Here is a 16,760-nt window from a genome sequence, read left to right on the forward strand (position 1 = left end):
GTATTTTTTGAATTTGTCTGCAAAATACCAAATAAAGTACAAAGCAGCATTAATAACAGTTATAAATCTACTGTACCTCAGCAAGTGCTTCAAATCTTGCATTATTTTCCTAGCTCTGTGTACTGAAGTCCTCCCACAAAAGCTTTCCTATTTCTAGCCAAGTTTTGATTTTTAAGCTATTGAATTTGTAGCCTTGGGAAGAACCCATCTACTTCAGCAACAAGAACTCACAGACTTTTTTCTTCTCTGTACTGAGCAAGGCAATGGGCCCTGTCACCAAAAGGGTATTACAGTGCATACACACAAAGATCAAATGAATATTGGTCAAGAAAATGTAATCCTAATGCTCCCTAATCTGTATTTCTCTTTTACAACTTTGCATAGATATATGCAGTTATGACACACAGTAAAACCACTTTGTATGCTTTTCTTTCTAATAGTACACCCACAGAAATAACCAAAGGCTATTTCTACTGCCTAGTGTTTTAAAATAAAAGAGAAGACGACAGAATAGAAAATTACCAGCCCACCTCCACATCTGCCGTACTTAAATACTTCATCATTACTTGCAAAGAACCACAAATAAAGATATTTTCAGTAACAGTTTGCAGGCATGTAGAAATACTATACATGCTTGTTACTTCATGAACTCTCACAGCTATTTCTAGCTACTACCCCATACTAGTAGAACTACAGTTTATCTATAACAAACATACGATACTTGCTTTTAAAATCTTCTAAATATTTTTGCAACAAAAAAGCTATACTTTAAGGATACTGCTCACTAAAACTGAATGAAAACAGAGGAGCTGGCTTGTCACATTCTGTTTTGCATCAAGCACCTAAAACTTACACGTGCTTTCTTCAGGAAACCAAAAGCTCGAAATTTACAGTTAGTTTGACAAATCACAATGGGGAAAAAAAAAAAAACGTAGAAAAGGATTTGTGCAGTTCATGGTTTAAATGCATGTCCTTGACTCAGGCTTCTTGGGTTTGAGCTGAAGGTTTTGCTTTTTAGCTTGACCAAGCTGACAGCTTTTTACTGCCCAAAAAACGCAAAAGGTGACATCTTCACCTGACTGAAGAAAACGGGATTTTTGCCACTGACCTCAGTGAGACCAAAGTATCACTACAAAGATACTCAAAATGAAGGTTACACAAAACCCTGAGTAGCTCTGGGTTCAGCCTTTGGAAATAAGTACCCACATAAAGGACGGCCTCCAAATACACTGAAAAGTATGAAAATACATGGACATCGATCATTCATGCCTTAACAAAAACTGAATGGCTCTCATTTCAAAGTTCTCTTTGAAAAGTTTAAGTAAAAATGAACAATGCTGAAAACTGCTTTCAACTGCAGTTGGTAGGCAGTACAAAAACAAGTCATTCTGAATAAAATATGTGAGAGATATAAAATATAGATACTAGGCTACTCACATTGTTTCCATAAAGACCAAACTTTTTTTTAATAACATTCATCATTGAAAAGCTTATCTCTTGAGTAATTCAAAAAATGAACAAAACTAAAAAGGAGAAGAGGTAGAAAATCGGAGTCCCATTTCTGTATCAACTGCAGAAACCCCTGCAGCGGAGTAAATCCCCAATCAATCAACCAACACTGTTCAGAGAAACAGTGAAGTATCTTACTGAGAAAAGTTAATATTTTTCTAGGCTATCTACAAATATAGGCAGAAGACTAGGAAATAAGTTTTTCTTACCAGGATTTCTCAATAAAAAACATGCAGAGAGGAAATGCTGGAACTTCTACAAGACCAGAAAGAGCCACATTTAAATACAGATTTCCTCTTAATTCACCAGCATTTAAAGTTAGTCCATAGTACACAAAGCTGCAGACATACCTAAAAATAACCATAAAAGTTGTATTACTAACATAACTAGTCGTTAGGGATAAGAAAGTATTTAAAAGGTAAATTATGCTGAGTTATGGATTAGCTATATTGAGTTACATGGTGGGAAGAGAACCCTCATTTCCCTCCAAAAGGGAGACAAGGCAAAGGGAATAGTTCCTATTTAATTAAACAAAGTAACTTCTTGAAAGAAAACAAGTGCTTATATATATGCACAGCATAACTTCCAGAATTTTCTATTAGCCTGGTTTTTTTCCTAGTAATAAGCTTAACAAGCTGTAAGCAGCTGAAGCTCAACTGTTGCAAAGCAATCCTATGAAAGAAAATGATGTGCACATCCATTGTTAAACCCAGAGTGTCTTCCCCAAACCTAGGGAAGGCTTCCCCAACAAACCTATTATCGCTTTCCTTGGAAAGAATTAAGCCCCCGCATCCCCGCCCCACAGAAAACAACACCGGGTTGGAAAGGCCACCAGACATTAGAAAGGCATTTTGCCTATTCCCTAGTCACGCCATTACTGTCCAAACAGAATCCAGGCCAAGCGATGTAGAAAAGGAAAGGGAAGTTTTGCCTGAAACAGGGAGCAGTGTGTCCTCTGTCCGTCACAGCGGAGGGCGATGCTAAAGGCTCCGGAGCAACAGCACAAGGAGCTGGGTGACCACCACTGTGACACCACTCCAACAGCTCCGTGCACTGCATTTTAACAGGGTTTGAAACAGAAAAATAGTGCTGCGACCTCTTCTTCCAGAAGGTGAGAATGCCTTTGTGTAATTTCTCATCACCATAATTACTTATGTTTACCTACCAGCAACTTAAGAGTCTAAGATGTTTCTGGAAAGGTCCTACTTAACAAAGATGTTCCTGACGCTTCTCCCACGTCCTGCACATCTCTGCTTACCCCACACATCAAACTACCAATTTTTCTCATCTACATCCTGACAATTGTCTCAAATGACGTTGAACTTTAAAGGGAAAACTTGTTCTCGGCGTTTTGGAAAAGAGCTGTTCCTCCAACAGATTTTAGCTAAAGCCAATTTGCAACAGCTGCTGCTGTAACCACCAACCCAACACCCTCCCCACCCCGGGGGTTCCCTCTGCACTGCCATTTATTGCTAATATATTACCTTACACCCTCCTCTGCTTCAGGGTGCTGGTTTTTTCCAAGTTGTACCACTTTTCAAGACAGCGCCTAAAATAAATCCATGCAATCTGTATTTTATCTTGCCCACAGTTTTCCTCCACTAAAACTGTGTAATGTGCTTTTGGGCTCTTAACGCTTATTCTCACTGCAGATCTCTATTACTGTCTAATCCATGTAGTCCTTTTCTTCCTAAGATTGGTTCAAATACACATCCTCTCAATAATTTCTGCTTCAGCTTCTCATTTCACTCAATGTAAATACTATGTTCTCATCAGATTATTTCTTAGTAGGTTTTGAAGCAGTTTCCAAGTAACGCATTGAAAATAAAACGCAACAGCAATAATAACGAAACATCAACTTTACAACACACCATCTTAGATTGTCTGCCATCAACCGAAAAAATTGCAGTTTAGTTTTTGAGGACAGAATTTTTAAAAGAAAAGGATGAAAATCTTAATCATTTCCTCATGTCTGACTCATTCGCAGCATCTCAGCATCTTATTATTACATACCAGATGTACATCAGTATGATGGTTCGCCACCGAAGGACTGGGTGTTTTACTAAGTTTAGGATACCAGGTGCCGATTCATCCTTTCTCGGAGTTCCTGCACTTGGTTTTAATTTTAGATTTAATCTCTCTTTTCCATTACCAAGGGCAATATATTGCAACACATCTTCAGCTTCTGCCGTTTTCCCTTGGGAATACAGCCATCGTGGTGATTCTGGGAGCATACTAACAAGAAAGAACAGAAAATCAACGATGACAAGTTCATTCCTATGAACACAGCACTAAAGTCAGTCTTTCCATTTTGCAAATCAATACTTAAAAAAAGTACCAATACAAAATTCAGAGAAAAACATTCTATTCGCACTGTTCTGCATATTAAATTCCATGTACTCCAATAATAATTGGAGTTAACCTTACAGAAGGATTGTTGGCGATGCTTGACAAAGCACTCAGTCATCGTAGAGAAGTTTAACTCTAAATCTTGACTTCTGCTGAACTGACTTCTTAGGAAACGCTACACTAGCGTTATCCGGGAAGCATCTCAAATCCCAATTATCTGAACAGCCCAGACAAAACTTTGTTTTCACAAAGTTTATTTCAAGCTTCTCTGTTATGGGAAGGGCTCTGAGTTGGAGTGGAGAGAAGAGGAAAGAAACCTTACAGGGGAATTACTTGCCAGGCTCCAGTACCAGCTCATCGCTGCCCGCAGAAGTTTTAAATCTCTTATTCCCAAGTATAATCAGAATATCCTTGCTTACCACAACTGCAGTTCATTCCTGTTTTTTCCTAGGTTGTAGAGTGTGCTGCTGCTTTTATATGAGCCATAAAATAAAGAATGGAGTATTTTTAACTGAACCTTTATTTTCTCTGGTACTCCTAACAGAGATATACATCCTACAACCAAACTAAACTTTCATTACTTCAGAGGATCTCAGCATTTTTACTATTTGGGGGAAGTAATTCTATTTCCATCAGAAACAGAACACCATAGAGGAAAATATATTATGCAGAACTTCCTTCCTCAGCCCAGAGGCTTTGTTTTCCTTGACTACAGGAAGAGGGGGTTTTTTTTTGGTGATTCTTTAACGGAACTTATTTCAAGAGCAGATCCATCTAAAAAATAATTGAAATTAAAAAAAATAGTTGAAATAAAAATCAGAAGAGTTTTTTTTCTATCTATGCTGTATGCTAGACATTCCCTGTATTAATGTGTAGACAACTTACTACACTAGTTCTTTAATTTCTTCTACAGCTTTAACTAGTGATCAGAAGTATCCAAGGTGTATTACTTGACATGTTAAAAGAATATTTTACAACAACACAGGCCAAAGCTAGCACTTTTAATTCCTTAAAACCTGATGCATTTCATCATCATTTTTATGACAATGTCCACGTAGGATTTCTAAATAGGAGCACCCAAGCACAATTGTGCTAGGAACAGACACAATGGACCTCAAAACCAAGCAGATACATAGCATATCACGCTAAAAAGGCAATTCCAAGTGCTCCCACTTATTTCCCTTTGCATGCATGTGTCTCACGAAAAGAAAGTCTAAAATCCCTCTAGGATCACTTCCAAAACTTCTCAAGCGCTGAAGCCCTTCCTTGGCAGAAGGCAGTGCTCCTGGCTGACGCTCCAGCTCGCAGCCTCTGGCAGGCCTTCCCTTCCCCAAGCAGATTTGTAATCGAGTTTTATTGGACAGCTGGCACACAGCTGCTCTTTGCAACGCTGGCCACCACAACTGTAACAGCACGCAGAAACACAAGCCTGTCTTCCGGGTAACCCTGACCTTCTGCTTCATTTAAAACCGTTTCTTCCTTCACAATATGATTTTTCTCTTGCTTGGTTCACAACACCATACGTCCTTGTTTATACCGCGCTCTTGAATGATGACAAGAAAAAGTTAAACTGCTGCATATTTTTTTCTTATCATTATAATGCACGTGAAGCACTTACAAAGAAAGAAGAAGGAAGATGACTCCTGGAGTATTCGATACCAAGGCAAGGTAGCGCCATTCTCTTACACAGTAACCCAGTAAAGCATAAACAGCAATGCCAACTGCAAATGTCAAATTAGTTAACGAACCTGAAAATACAAGACCAAAACGGTGACTACAGAAACACTGGCAAAAGAAAAAAAAAAATTCTTAAGCAGAAGCCTGAAATTCCTAGCCCATGATATACCTAAATAAAATAGCAATTTTATGAGGTATCTTTACGGCACTTGTGAACCAGCTGGCTTAAGCATATTATGCAATCCCAATGAAGAACAGCTTTATATAATGTATGGGGGGGTTGGGGTTTTTTCCCCCTTTCAAAAATAAAGGGTGGTACATAGGAGAGAGCAAGAAATGAACAGGAACCTACAGACTAAAGAGAAAACCTGAGGATAGGAAGGGGAAGCATTGAGAGCGAGTGATTTATTCAAGGTAATCTTGAATAGAGGTGGCAGGCTGGAACAGAAATGGGAAGTAAGTTATAAAAGTACAAGGACTGAGTTCGGTACAAAAACAGCTGCAAGCCAGAGGTTTATTACAGCAGACTTCTGATGAACAAGCATAAATAAAAATGTTAAAAGTATGGGGTCAACTTGAACTCCAAAAGCCTAACAACAAACCCCCTCCAGACTAACACAGGAGATCTTGTACTAACCCAGACGCTCCCAGCTATCGCCCACAAAGCCTAGCTCACAGCCAACACCGAGGAGAGCTTCTTTAACGCTGCTGAGCTGCATCCAGCAGCTCCCTCTCCTTCAGCCCCTGATCAGTTGTTCAGCACCTCTTTCTCAACAGCGGAGCAGAACTAGAATAAAGCACCTAGAGCAACAAGCGGCAGGGAACAGCCTGTCTCTTCGGTCCGTCCGGAGGCCGGCCCTGCAGGGAGGAAGGCTGGGAAGAGCAGAGAGAGACAACAGGGCAAGGGGGAAGGAGGGGTGGGGAAGAGAGAGGGCGTGAGTCAAAAAAGTTAACCCGGGAGAAGAAGGAAATTCATTACTTACGTGGAAAGCTATAACTAAAGCACAACTGTCTCACACATCCCCAGGAGTCCAGAGAAGAAGTAAGAAAAATAGTAGAATGAGGTAACTGAAGAAAGGAGAGGGAGAGAGAAATATGCTCACAGGCGCAGCAAGTCAGCATTTGGACCAAGTTTTTCCCCATCTCGCGCTAGCCAAAAAGGCGTTAGTCTGAGCTACTCCAGCTTTACAGCAGATTGACGTGCAAGTGTTAAATTTATTTTAAATCTTGGCAGTGACATACGAAAAAGGACATTTAAAAATACTGAATGGTCAGCTCATTCAGCAGTGGAGAAAACGCTATCCAAGCACTAAGTTATTTTGTGGCGCAGGGAATCTTCAAAGAACACTTTCAAGAATACCTTCCCAAGATACCATACAGCATCATTCTGAAGTTGGCAGGATCTGCCAAAATGTATTTGTTTTTTTAATGTAGTGCAGTGTACAAATTGGGAAATTTTAGGAATCAATGCACCAATTTTAAAACCTCAGCTTTGCTATTTATCAGACAAATTCAATCCCATCTTCCTTATTCAGGCACCCTTCCCCCCAAAATTAGAACTTGGATGAATCACATCACACTTATTTGACCTATGCTACAAACTGACTTTACTTGGTACAAACGTAAGAATTTAAAACGTAAGGTGTTGATAGTCAGAACAATACGTGGCACAGTAATAATGATTAAATATTCCCAAATCCCACCTGTAAATGACCAAAATGATTTTCCTACATATTCTTGGGTTAGGACAAAAGACACAAGAGCCATTCCACCATTCACAATTCCAACAAAAAACCGTGAAACTGCAAATATGTCATAATTTGGAGCTAATGCTGTGACATACCCAAAAACGACATCAAAAAATAGACCTGTAGAGAGAGAATAAAATGTGATTAGTATTTATGCCATGCAGCTTGAACTCAGAAGAAAGGCAGAGAACCCAGTTCGTTACTGACAGTAATGAGTAATCTATAGTACTCTTGTCTCTAATCGCTCACATTTGTCTTTCTGAAGTTGCACCATATGAAAATTACAATCATCTTTAAGTCACACACTTGAGGTCTGCAATGCCAAAGATTATGTTTCCTTAAGACAATGTTATCATTAAACAAAAAGACCCTTTGGCTGCAAACGCAGCTGGAAAACAAAACACCAGGACATGAGTTACCCACTCTAAAGATGTTTAGGTAAATCCTTCTCCCCCGCCCCCTCCCACCCCAAAAAGGAAATTATTTTTATTGGAGACAATATGGTCAGGCAATGTGTGGAACATTGCGCTCAAATACTGATAGTCATAGTAAAACCAGGTTATTTTTCATCTCCCATTGACATTCCAGTGACCACTATGCTGCTCAGCACACTCATACTAACAAATTTTAGTGCTGCTCTACTTTGAGAAAAATGCTTATACAGATCATTGACTCCGTAACAGCAGGGTGGCCCAAGGGCAGCCTCCAGGCAGGGTGGCCCACAGGCAGAAAAGAAAGAGATGTTGTTAACCACGCAGAATGCTTAACAAAAACTTTTTAACAATCTTACCTGAGATATACACTGGTTTCCTGCCCAGTTTATCTGACAAAGGGCCAAATGTGATATTTCCAATAAGCAATCCAGCAAAAAATAGGGATGATGCAAGGCTCACTTTGTAGGCTTCTTGTTCGATTAGGTACCACTGTCAAAAAAAGAATCTCTTCATTGTTAAAAGTATTAACACCAAGTTGCTAGCTTCCTCAAAAATAATAAAAACCTATCAAAATTCTTCTCTTGCCGTTTCCCACTTCTTGCTTTATATCCAATTAAATTTTTTTTCTGACGTTTGATAGGTAAGCCAACAGTAGTCATGTTTTTTCCCTAGCAGACTTTCACATCTCTACTTCCTCTCCCCCAAGAAATTTCATTATAATGTATTATAAGCTTTCAACTTGATAATTATAATTAGTTGCACTCCAATTCCCAAGCTTTGACAAGGCAACTTATCTTAAGTTATTGTAACAAAGAAAGTCTGAATTGTTAACAGCTTAGCCATTTCAACATTGAACAAGCTTAGCTATTTCAATGAACAGCTAATAAAAATTATTCATTAACAAGAATAAAACATGTTCACTATTGCAGTACATAGAGAGTTAACACTGCACAGCTACGGTTCTGAACCGCAAGTAATCCCTGGTGCCCTTCCTCCTCGTACACGCGTTCAATTGTTGAAGAGAAGCAGGAAGGGATTATGGAAAGATGTCCTTGTTTTATAAAAACTCTAAGACCTACTTACTGACTACTCACTGATAGTTTAGTATCTTATTGTGCACATGCATTTATAATCAAACAGAAGTTAGAAACAAATTATGGGTTTCTTAATAAAATGTACTTTCTACTTCACCTAAGCTAAACTGAGGCAGCATAATCAAAAATTGTCAGAAGAGAAGAAAATGAACTGACAGTGGGTTGAAATCGGAATGAAACTTACACTACTTCCTGACGGGGCAGGGCACACGGACAGCTTGTGCACCCCCCTGCTACAAACAAGGAGAATCAACGCTCGTAGAAACGCACTGTTGAGATTACAAACACTGCTGACATCATGAACTTGGGAAAGAATAGCAATCAGAAAATCCTAAGTGATTTTCCAGGAAAATCATTTAACTAACTTAATGCAAAGCTTTAGCCAAGAAGTATTTAATCATTATTTGAGTATTTCAAGTAATTCCCAGTGTATTTAGTGGGAAATTTACTTAGAAAAAAGTGGATGAGTGTCATGCTGACTTTTTAAATGACGTGCAGTATGTCCTTTGGGTAAAGGAAGAAGGATCCTAATCCCATTAGGGTTTTTTAAGAAGTAGAAGGTTTTTTTTTTAAAAAAAAAAAGGCTAAGGGAAGAGGCCCATGACCAAAATCCAATACAGCATACTAGGACCTCAGCCCTGAAGTGTCTGCCTTGAATTAATACAGATCCCCAAAGAATATTAGGAATTTACTGAAACTTTTATTTATAGCAACCTCAAGAAACATACGCTTTTACTCAATCTGAACTCACATAGTGGCAAAGTAAAGAAAAAGGATGCCTCCATCCACCCAGTAACCCGCCAGTTACTTGTGCCCTCCCCATCCAGCAGCCTGCAAGACGCAGGTTGCGGGAGCAGGACAAGGTTTAACGTGTTCAGAGGACGGCTTCTTTGGTCCAATGTACCCAGTGTTCCAGCACTTCAGAGTTTTGCGGGACTTTTGGATACTCTGGGAAGGTAAAACTCCTGTGCAGCAGCACTTGCAGCTGGTTTCTACTATACCCCGCTGGGTAGTAGATTCTACCCTACTACATTGGATAAAGACGTAGCCCCGAAACTTATGGTTTCTTAACTTTCTGAGGAGACTTCAACAATGAAGTATTCCTGGGCACGAATCCTCAGGAAACTTCAAGTATAAAAATATCACAGCATGTGCTCTCCAAGGCACAGAGCACTGCTGGCGTAAGTCCTTCTTCTCCGTGCTAGAACTCCACAGCATACAAATTTCAAAATCCCATTTCTCATCTGCAGAGTATTTCAGGCTGATACAAAACAACTTGATGCTCCTGGATATGGTTGTAAAAATCAACTTCTCAAAGGTAAAGGACCATTTCCACACTAGATGTAAGACAATTTCTGAATTCACCTTCCTAAGCATCACCACTTGTTAAATAAAGCAGGGGATGAGTTGATGCCGGACCAAGAAGCAATTCCAACAGCTGTATTTTCCATGAACCAAGCCTGAGCTATTATTTACAAAGCCTTAGTTATGCCAAAATTAATTACAATTATTAGTTCTTGAAGCAGAACTGAAGAGCTGCTCTGAAGTTTTGTTGAGCTCCAGAGCAGAATGGTGCCCCTGCCAAACCAGAACAGAACTGAAAATATTTACAGTTTAAGCTCCATCACCAAAATAAAGGAAATAAACTTTACAAAAGCAGCTTCCTCTCTCAGGGTAGACCAAGAGAAAAGATTGCTTTTGCAAACTGTTACTTGTGCTGCTTAGCGTGTCACTGGAAAATACTCATATTTTAACAAGTCTAATACAATAATCTGTGAAGCATATAACTTTTAAAAGAATGCATCTATCTGCTTTATTTGCACAAAAGGAACTTGTTAAATATTTGCCAAAATTAATTGTAGCTTGCCAACAAAAACGTTGCCAATTTTGTTATCGCCAAAACAGACATCATCTCAGCTCTTTAAATCCACATGGCAGTTTGATTTATTTACTAGCCCACTAGCATATAGCAAAACATTGGCCAGCACCTAAAGATTCCATTAAAAGACTATTAACAATATAATTTTTAAAATCTTACAATAAAGTTACTGAAATGAATGGGAACATAAATTTGTTTTGACGAGTCTTGAGAATTACTACATATTTTGGAAATAGGAGCACTGACTTCTACATTTAAAAACACAGCATTAGTTAAAATTTGCTGATTTCTGATTATAAATTAAGCACTACCCCGTATCGCGCATCCTGCTGAGAGTCTGAAACTGAAAGGTGATCTTGGAAAACAGGCTAATCAAAAAAATCTGTTTCTGACAGAGGATATGATCCAATATTGCATCATTCCTTCTTATGTCTAGTCACTACATTTTTCCAAGAGAAACATTACACAGTCACATTTGGGATAATGGGAAGGAAGCAAAAATTTGGCACAGCTACACCAAGTGTTAACCTGTCTCATACGAGTTTACTGACAACCGCTCCAAGAATTCAATCAGCAGAACTCTGACAGTTCACCCTACGAGCCAAGCCACCCACGCAGTCTTTTTTCTGGCACTGGCAGCGATGCTTAGGTCACTCGCACTTGCCTGAGTGATTATAGCCCAGGGACTAGCAAAAAGCAAACGCAGCCTTTTGCATGGAATTCACAAGGCATGAGGATGAAGGGTCAAGCTTCTGTCCCACTCAGCAAACTTCAATCTGCTACATCTCCCACACTCACCACACATTAAAATACCCAGACATGTGGTGCATGAGTTTCATTTTCATACTAGTTTTAATCTTTAAGGTGTATCTTCTGTGAGAAACTAATGCAATTCATGGTAAAGCTTACATGCACAGCAGATTGTGCAGACATGACAAATTGAACTTTTTCTTGGTAGAAAACAGACATTAGGAGGAGCACGTCCTAACTACAGTTTATAACTCTGGAATTTAAGTGATCACTCTTCATTAGTAATGACTTTCTAAAACATCTGAAGGCAAAGAAAACTGAAAATCAAATAAATAAATAAAGTTTAACCTAAACTAATAAATATTAGAAAGCTAAACTAATAATTTAATCATATACTTTCGGATTTAAAAATAATAATAAAATAAAAAGCCAGATGGTGGGTTCCAGTAATTTTTAATAGCATAAACAAAACAGCTTCTACAAGTGCCACATCCTGCACTAGTGGCATAAATCCCAAGAAGAGAAGAAATAGTTAGGCGCAACGGAAGTACTTGCCTCAGTCACTATAGATGTGAAGTTGTCTGCAAAACGGATATGCTTGGCAAGCTCAGCTCTGCTCGCTGGAAGTCCTTGGTCTATATGGTACTCAGGCACAGCTCCCACAAGCACAATAAGCATCGACTGACAAGCCACGTATACCTTAAAATAAGACACAATCATTTACCCTAAGCAATCCCAAGGAGACCTGATGGAGTACTGTAAGCTTTTCATCAAACTAACAATTAACAATTTCCCTTTACCCAGCATCACAAACAAAATGCAATCAGTCTACTGTGTTTCAATCCCCAGATGTGATCATCGAGGCAGCTGGCAGCAGTGGGTGCCACTCCAGAGATACTGGTGCACTTTCAGTGAAAGCTTCACCTCGCCACCCTCCTTCCTGTTGCAAAGTTGTTCGGTTTGTTCTTGCTGTTTTGTAGCCAGGCACAGGAAAGGAAGATACCAAGAACTTCATCATAGTGTCATAGCCGAGATCTAACCCTTAGACCAAGATGATTATTATTATACTATACTCAAAGTATACAACCTGTAGTGACAAGTCAAAAAAAAAAAAAAAGAAATCTAAGATTATATTTTTAAAAGTCTCTGCTAGTTCTTTCCATTGCAGAGACTGAAACCCCAACCTGATCGGCAGGAAAACAAGAATGTACGAGAATAAAAAAGACTTTCATAAATAAACCCTTAGGAGAATATTTATTCATCAATATGGGCTTCAAGATATTTTGAATGTCTTCTGGGTTTTGCATGTGGTTTATTTTATTTTTTCTAACTTAAAGTAACATTATCCTTAAGCATATCCAAGTATTAGTGATTTTCAGCACGTTACCATTGATGGAGAAGTTTTGAATCTAGAACGGCTCCCTTTATTGGGCCACAAGTCTTTAGGTGGTAGATTTGGTTGGACCTTGTTTTAATGTGCCATTTTATCCCATGCTTACCTTGAACTTCTTGCAGAAACAAGTTATAAACAAAAACCTGCAATCAGCACAATTTCCCTCCCTCACAACAGTGTTTTAATTCAAAATACAGAACAGCACTAAGAGGAGGAAGCCTGTTATGAAGAAACTCAGCGAGTGAAACAGCTAAATGTTTGCATGTGGGGGTGTGCATGCTATTTAAAGGCAGCACCCTGCATCCCACTTTTCACAAGAGATTTAAAAAGAAAAAAAAAACCACCAAAAAAAACAATTGCTGTGGTTAGACTCCATTTCCTTCCGCTCAGCAGAAGCTTAAAAGCCACTCTTCAAGAAGTGGAAGATGTGCATAGAAATAAGGAAAAGCGATCACAAACTTTGAAAAGTTAAGCATGAAAGACAGCACTGAGGCGAGAAAGAGGTTTGAAAAGCAACGTGCAAAAGCAACAAAACCCAGCAAATCCTTGTTGAAACGCCCACGAGTCTGAGCAGGGGTCTGAGAGGACGTTTGCCACAGAAATGCTAGGGGAGGGTTACTTTGCCATCCTCCGCAAGAGTGACTCCCCGGAGCGCCAACAGAGGAGCACATGGACAAAGCAGAGGGGCCGGGACCAGCGAGGGGGAAAGTGCTCGAGGGTGGAGGAGCTGGTTTAGGACCCCTGCCCGCCGCCCCCCCGGCCTGGAGCCCGGGGCAGGCCGTTTCTCGCCGTGACACCGTGTCCCCGCAGGATGCCCGAGCCACCTGCAGCCCTCCGGCGGGGCGCGGAGGGAGGGCACTGCCTCGCACCCCGTCCCGCTGCCGGGCGGGTCGGGAAGCGGGTCCCGAACGGGCGCGGGCATCCCGGCAGAGACGGGAGAGGACTGCGTGCCCTGGACCAGCGCCGCGCCGGGAGAGAGGCTGGCCCCCGGCTCTCCCTCCGCGCCCAGCCCGTCCCGCCGCCCGCCCTCCCCGGGATGCTGCCCGGGCTGTGGCGGGCCGGCGGAGGGAAAAAGCAGCCAAACCGAAACAACCCCAAACACGCTACCAGAGAACACGGAAGAGCGCGGCCGCCGCCCGGAGCGGCTCGTAGGGGGACCGGCGGGCGCGCCCTGCCCCGGCCGGCTCCGCTGCCCCCACCCCGCCCCGCAGCGCCTCCCGCTGCGCCCCGCCTCACCTGCAGCAGCACCAGGAGGGCGGTGAGGCGCCGCTGCCCGCCGCCGAACTCCCCCGTCGCCCCGAAGGCCTCCTCCAGCCCCACCGCCATGGCCCGCCCGCCGCCGCCGCCGCGCTGAGCTGGCGGCCCCGCCCGCCGGCCCCGCCGCTCCCCCCCGCTTTCACCTGCGGCCCCGCCGCGGGGGGCGGCAGCAGCGGCCGCGGGGCTCAGGGCGGCTGGGGCGAACTGCTCGCCGAACTGCCAGCTGAGCAGCGACCCCCGCCCCTCAGCCGAGACCCGGCTCAAAGGGAGAGCCATTTCTAGAGCAGCCGTGCGCTAGGCAGAAGTAGCAAGGCGGCTGCTTCACGGGGAGAATTATTCATCAATTTAGTTTAAAAAAAAGCCATCCAGAAGAATCACTCTATGAGCTGAGCACAGTGGAGAGCATCAGCAGGTGGTGGTGGGAAGCAGCCTCGCTGCCACTCCAGGAAGAAAAGGGTACCGAGATACGAGGTTGCTCAAGGTAGGAAACAAGGGGATATGGCCACATCTGCTCTCCAGTAAAAAGGCATTCAAAGCGGAGCTGCAGGAGACACCCCAGAGAAGAGCAGAACAGCTCAGCAGTTGCTCCGGAGCTGTTTTAAAATGGGAGCAGCTCTCCCCTCTTCCATGACCTCGATTTTAAGAGAAGCAGGATTTTTCATCAGGATTTAATCTAACCTAGATCATTGTAGGCTGCTACCAGAGGTTAATTTTGCTCTGTAGCCTTCTCCCCAGGCTGCTTCAATATTGCTGATTCAATAAAACAAATTAAACTACCATAAATGCTCTGTTCACCCTGTGGCTTTCATCCGGTTTGCAGAGTGCCACCCAAAAGCTCCACATCCTATGGACAACAGGAGAAACTCCAGTTAAGTTGGCAATTCTAGTATTAAGAATAGAGACATTATTATTAATTAGACCTGAGGAAAAGGGGTTTGAAAAAAGCACGGTGAGTGGCCTTCTCTGGTGCAATTCCTTCAAGACTATGATACACGTGGTTATGCTTGCATTACATTTGAAGATGCAGCTTTACTATTACACTGGCTTTATACAAGGTTTTTGTTTTGCTTTGAGGTTGTTTGGTTTTGGTTGTTTTTTTTTTTTTTTTTTTTTTTAAAGTCTTTCTCCCCAGTTTGCCATATCAAGAAATTCCTTCCTTTGAGGCAGTAAGTTAGGATGACCTCCCCTTAGTATTCTTAGTCCAGGAGAACTAAAATTAGTGGAAAGATTGGATGGGACGGTGCAGCTCACTGAAAAAGCAGTGAGTGCCATGCAACATAGCAGGAATGTTGCCCAGGAAGAGCTAAGTGAGGGTCAAAGTGCTGCTTACCTTGGAAGTGTGACAGCGTGGATAAAAGGGACTTTCTAAATAATTTCTGAGCTTCTTCATGCATGTAGTCACCGTACATTAGCAAACAGTAGTGAAATCCTAGGTTTTATCTAAGTCCTTATAGTCTCTGCTCCAGCTGCTTTCATGATTCCTACCCTAATTCAAACAGAGCAATCTGTTGCTGAGCCTGGCAAACATAAACAAGATAGGCTTCCGTGTTGTTCCTGAATAGATCTACAGAAAGGATGAAAATAATTTTGGAAGTCTACTGATTTTACAAGACCTATGAGGTTCCCCCTTATGTTCAATCATCTGTTTTCCCACGTTAGTGTGGAAAATACACAACACATAAGGTCTCTTAAAAAAAGTCCCAAAAAACTGTCACCATTGCTGCATCTGCTTCATGTTGAAAATTTTAGCCAAGGACATACATACCAGCACTATTTTAGAATCACCAGATAATCATTCTCTGAGCAGGTCTCACCAGCATCATGTTAAACAGCAGGAAGACAGCTTTTAGCCCACATTCACAAATGTTCCTGCTACCTGCTAAACATTAGTTGAACAAATAAAGGAAAAAAAAAATCAGCATTGTTTTCTAACATCCACAATTTCGTCAGTAGGTAGGGGTTTTGTACTGTATGAACTGTTCTGACATTAGGAATTGAATCACTACAAGGTCCCTTACAGTCAGTCTGTGCTGGGATGTATTTTCATAATGCTTAGGAGACAGTAGCAATAAATAGTAGATTTTAGTCTTTCTCCTCAGTTAACCATATCAAGAAATCCTTTCCTTTAAGGCAATAAGTCAGGAAGCCTTGCAAAAAAGGTCCAGAAAATGCGGTTACTGAGGTTTTTTTGCTTGGGTTTTGCTCGGGGTGTTAATAACTTACTTGAAGTGAGGTTTGAAAAAGGCAAGGCCCAAGTTTACCTATGCATCACCTTCTCTGGGTTACCAGAAGAACTCTGTTTGACTAGGAAATACAAAACAAAATCCGTCTGTTGGCACAAACAACAGTGAAGCTGCATCAATAAAAAAAAAAAAAAAGAGGCTAGCGTTAGAAGTGGTTTAATAAAAAAAAAAAAAATCCAACAGTTCCCCAGAAAGCCATACTCTTTTGGGAGACTAAGCATCTTATTTTGAGTTTACTCCGAGCTGAACATCTAATCAAAATAGGTAACACCATAGCATTTTCAAGTTGCCTTTAGCAGGGTAAGTTTCATTTAAGCCTAAATCAGCATCAGGCTCTGTGGCAAAACCTCAATGACAGTTTAGTCATGCTTCTAACAGTTTTAAAAGTCTCTTCAAAATTCAGATTGTTTCAGTACTTGAATCATGA

The 16,760-nt window shown here is 41.3% G+C and overlaps 1 protein-coding gene across 2 annotated transcripts in view; it reads right to left on the reverse strand.

Annotated features, from left to right (window-relative positions):
* LOC142084111 (solute carrier family 22 member 15-like) overlaps positions 1-16,730 on the reverse strand; it is a 31,180-nt gene extending 14,450 nt beyond the window's left edge. Inside the window, exons 1-8 of one of the 2 annotated variants that reach the window (XM_075154249.1) lie at positions 16,314-16,730; positions 14,070-15,969; positions 11,996-12,139; positions 8,074-8,206; positions 7,239-7,403; positions 5,477-5,606; positions 3,523-3,744; positions 1,719-1,859 (exon numbers count right to left, since the gene is read on the reverse strand). In XM_075154249.1, the coding sequence (XP_075010350.1) occupies positions 1,719-1,859; positions 3,523-3,744; positions 5,477-5,606; positions 7,239-7,403; positions 8,074-8,206; positions 11,996-12,139; positions 14,070-14,366 (1,232 nt within the window). In that variant the 5' untranslated portion in view covers positions 14,367-15,969; positions 16,314-16,730. Of the gene's footprint in view, positions 1-1,718; positions 1,860-3,522; positions 3,745-5,476; positions 5,607-7,238; positions 7,404-8,073; positions 8,207-11,995; positions 12,140-12,240; positions 14,026-14,069; positions 15,970-16,313 lie in introns of those variants that run through there. The other variant, XM_075154250.1, reaches the window with a different exon arrangement.
* Positions 16,731-16,760: the final 30 nt, after the last annotated feature.

The sequence above is a fragment of the Calonectris borealis genome, chromosome 7 (assembly GCF_964195595.1).
Source record: "Calonectris borealis chromosome 7, bCalBor7.hap1.2, whole genome shotgun sequence".
NCBI classification, from domain to species: domain Eukaryota; kingdom Metazoa; phylum Chordata; class Aves; order Procellariiformes; family Procellariidae; genus Calonectris; species Calonectris borealis.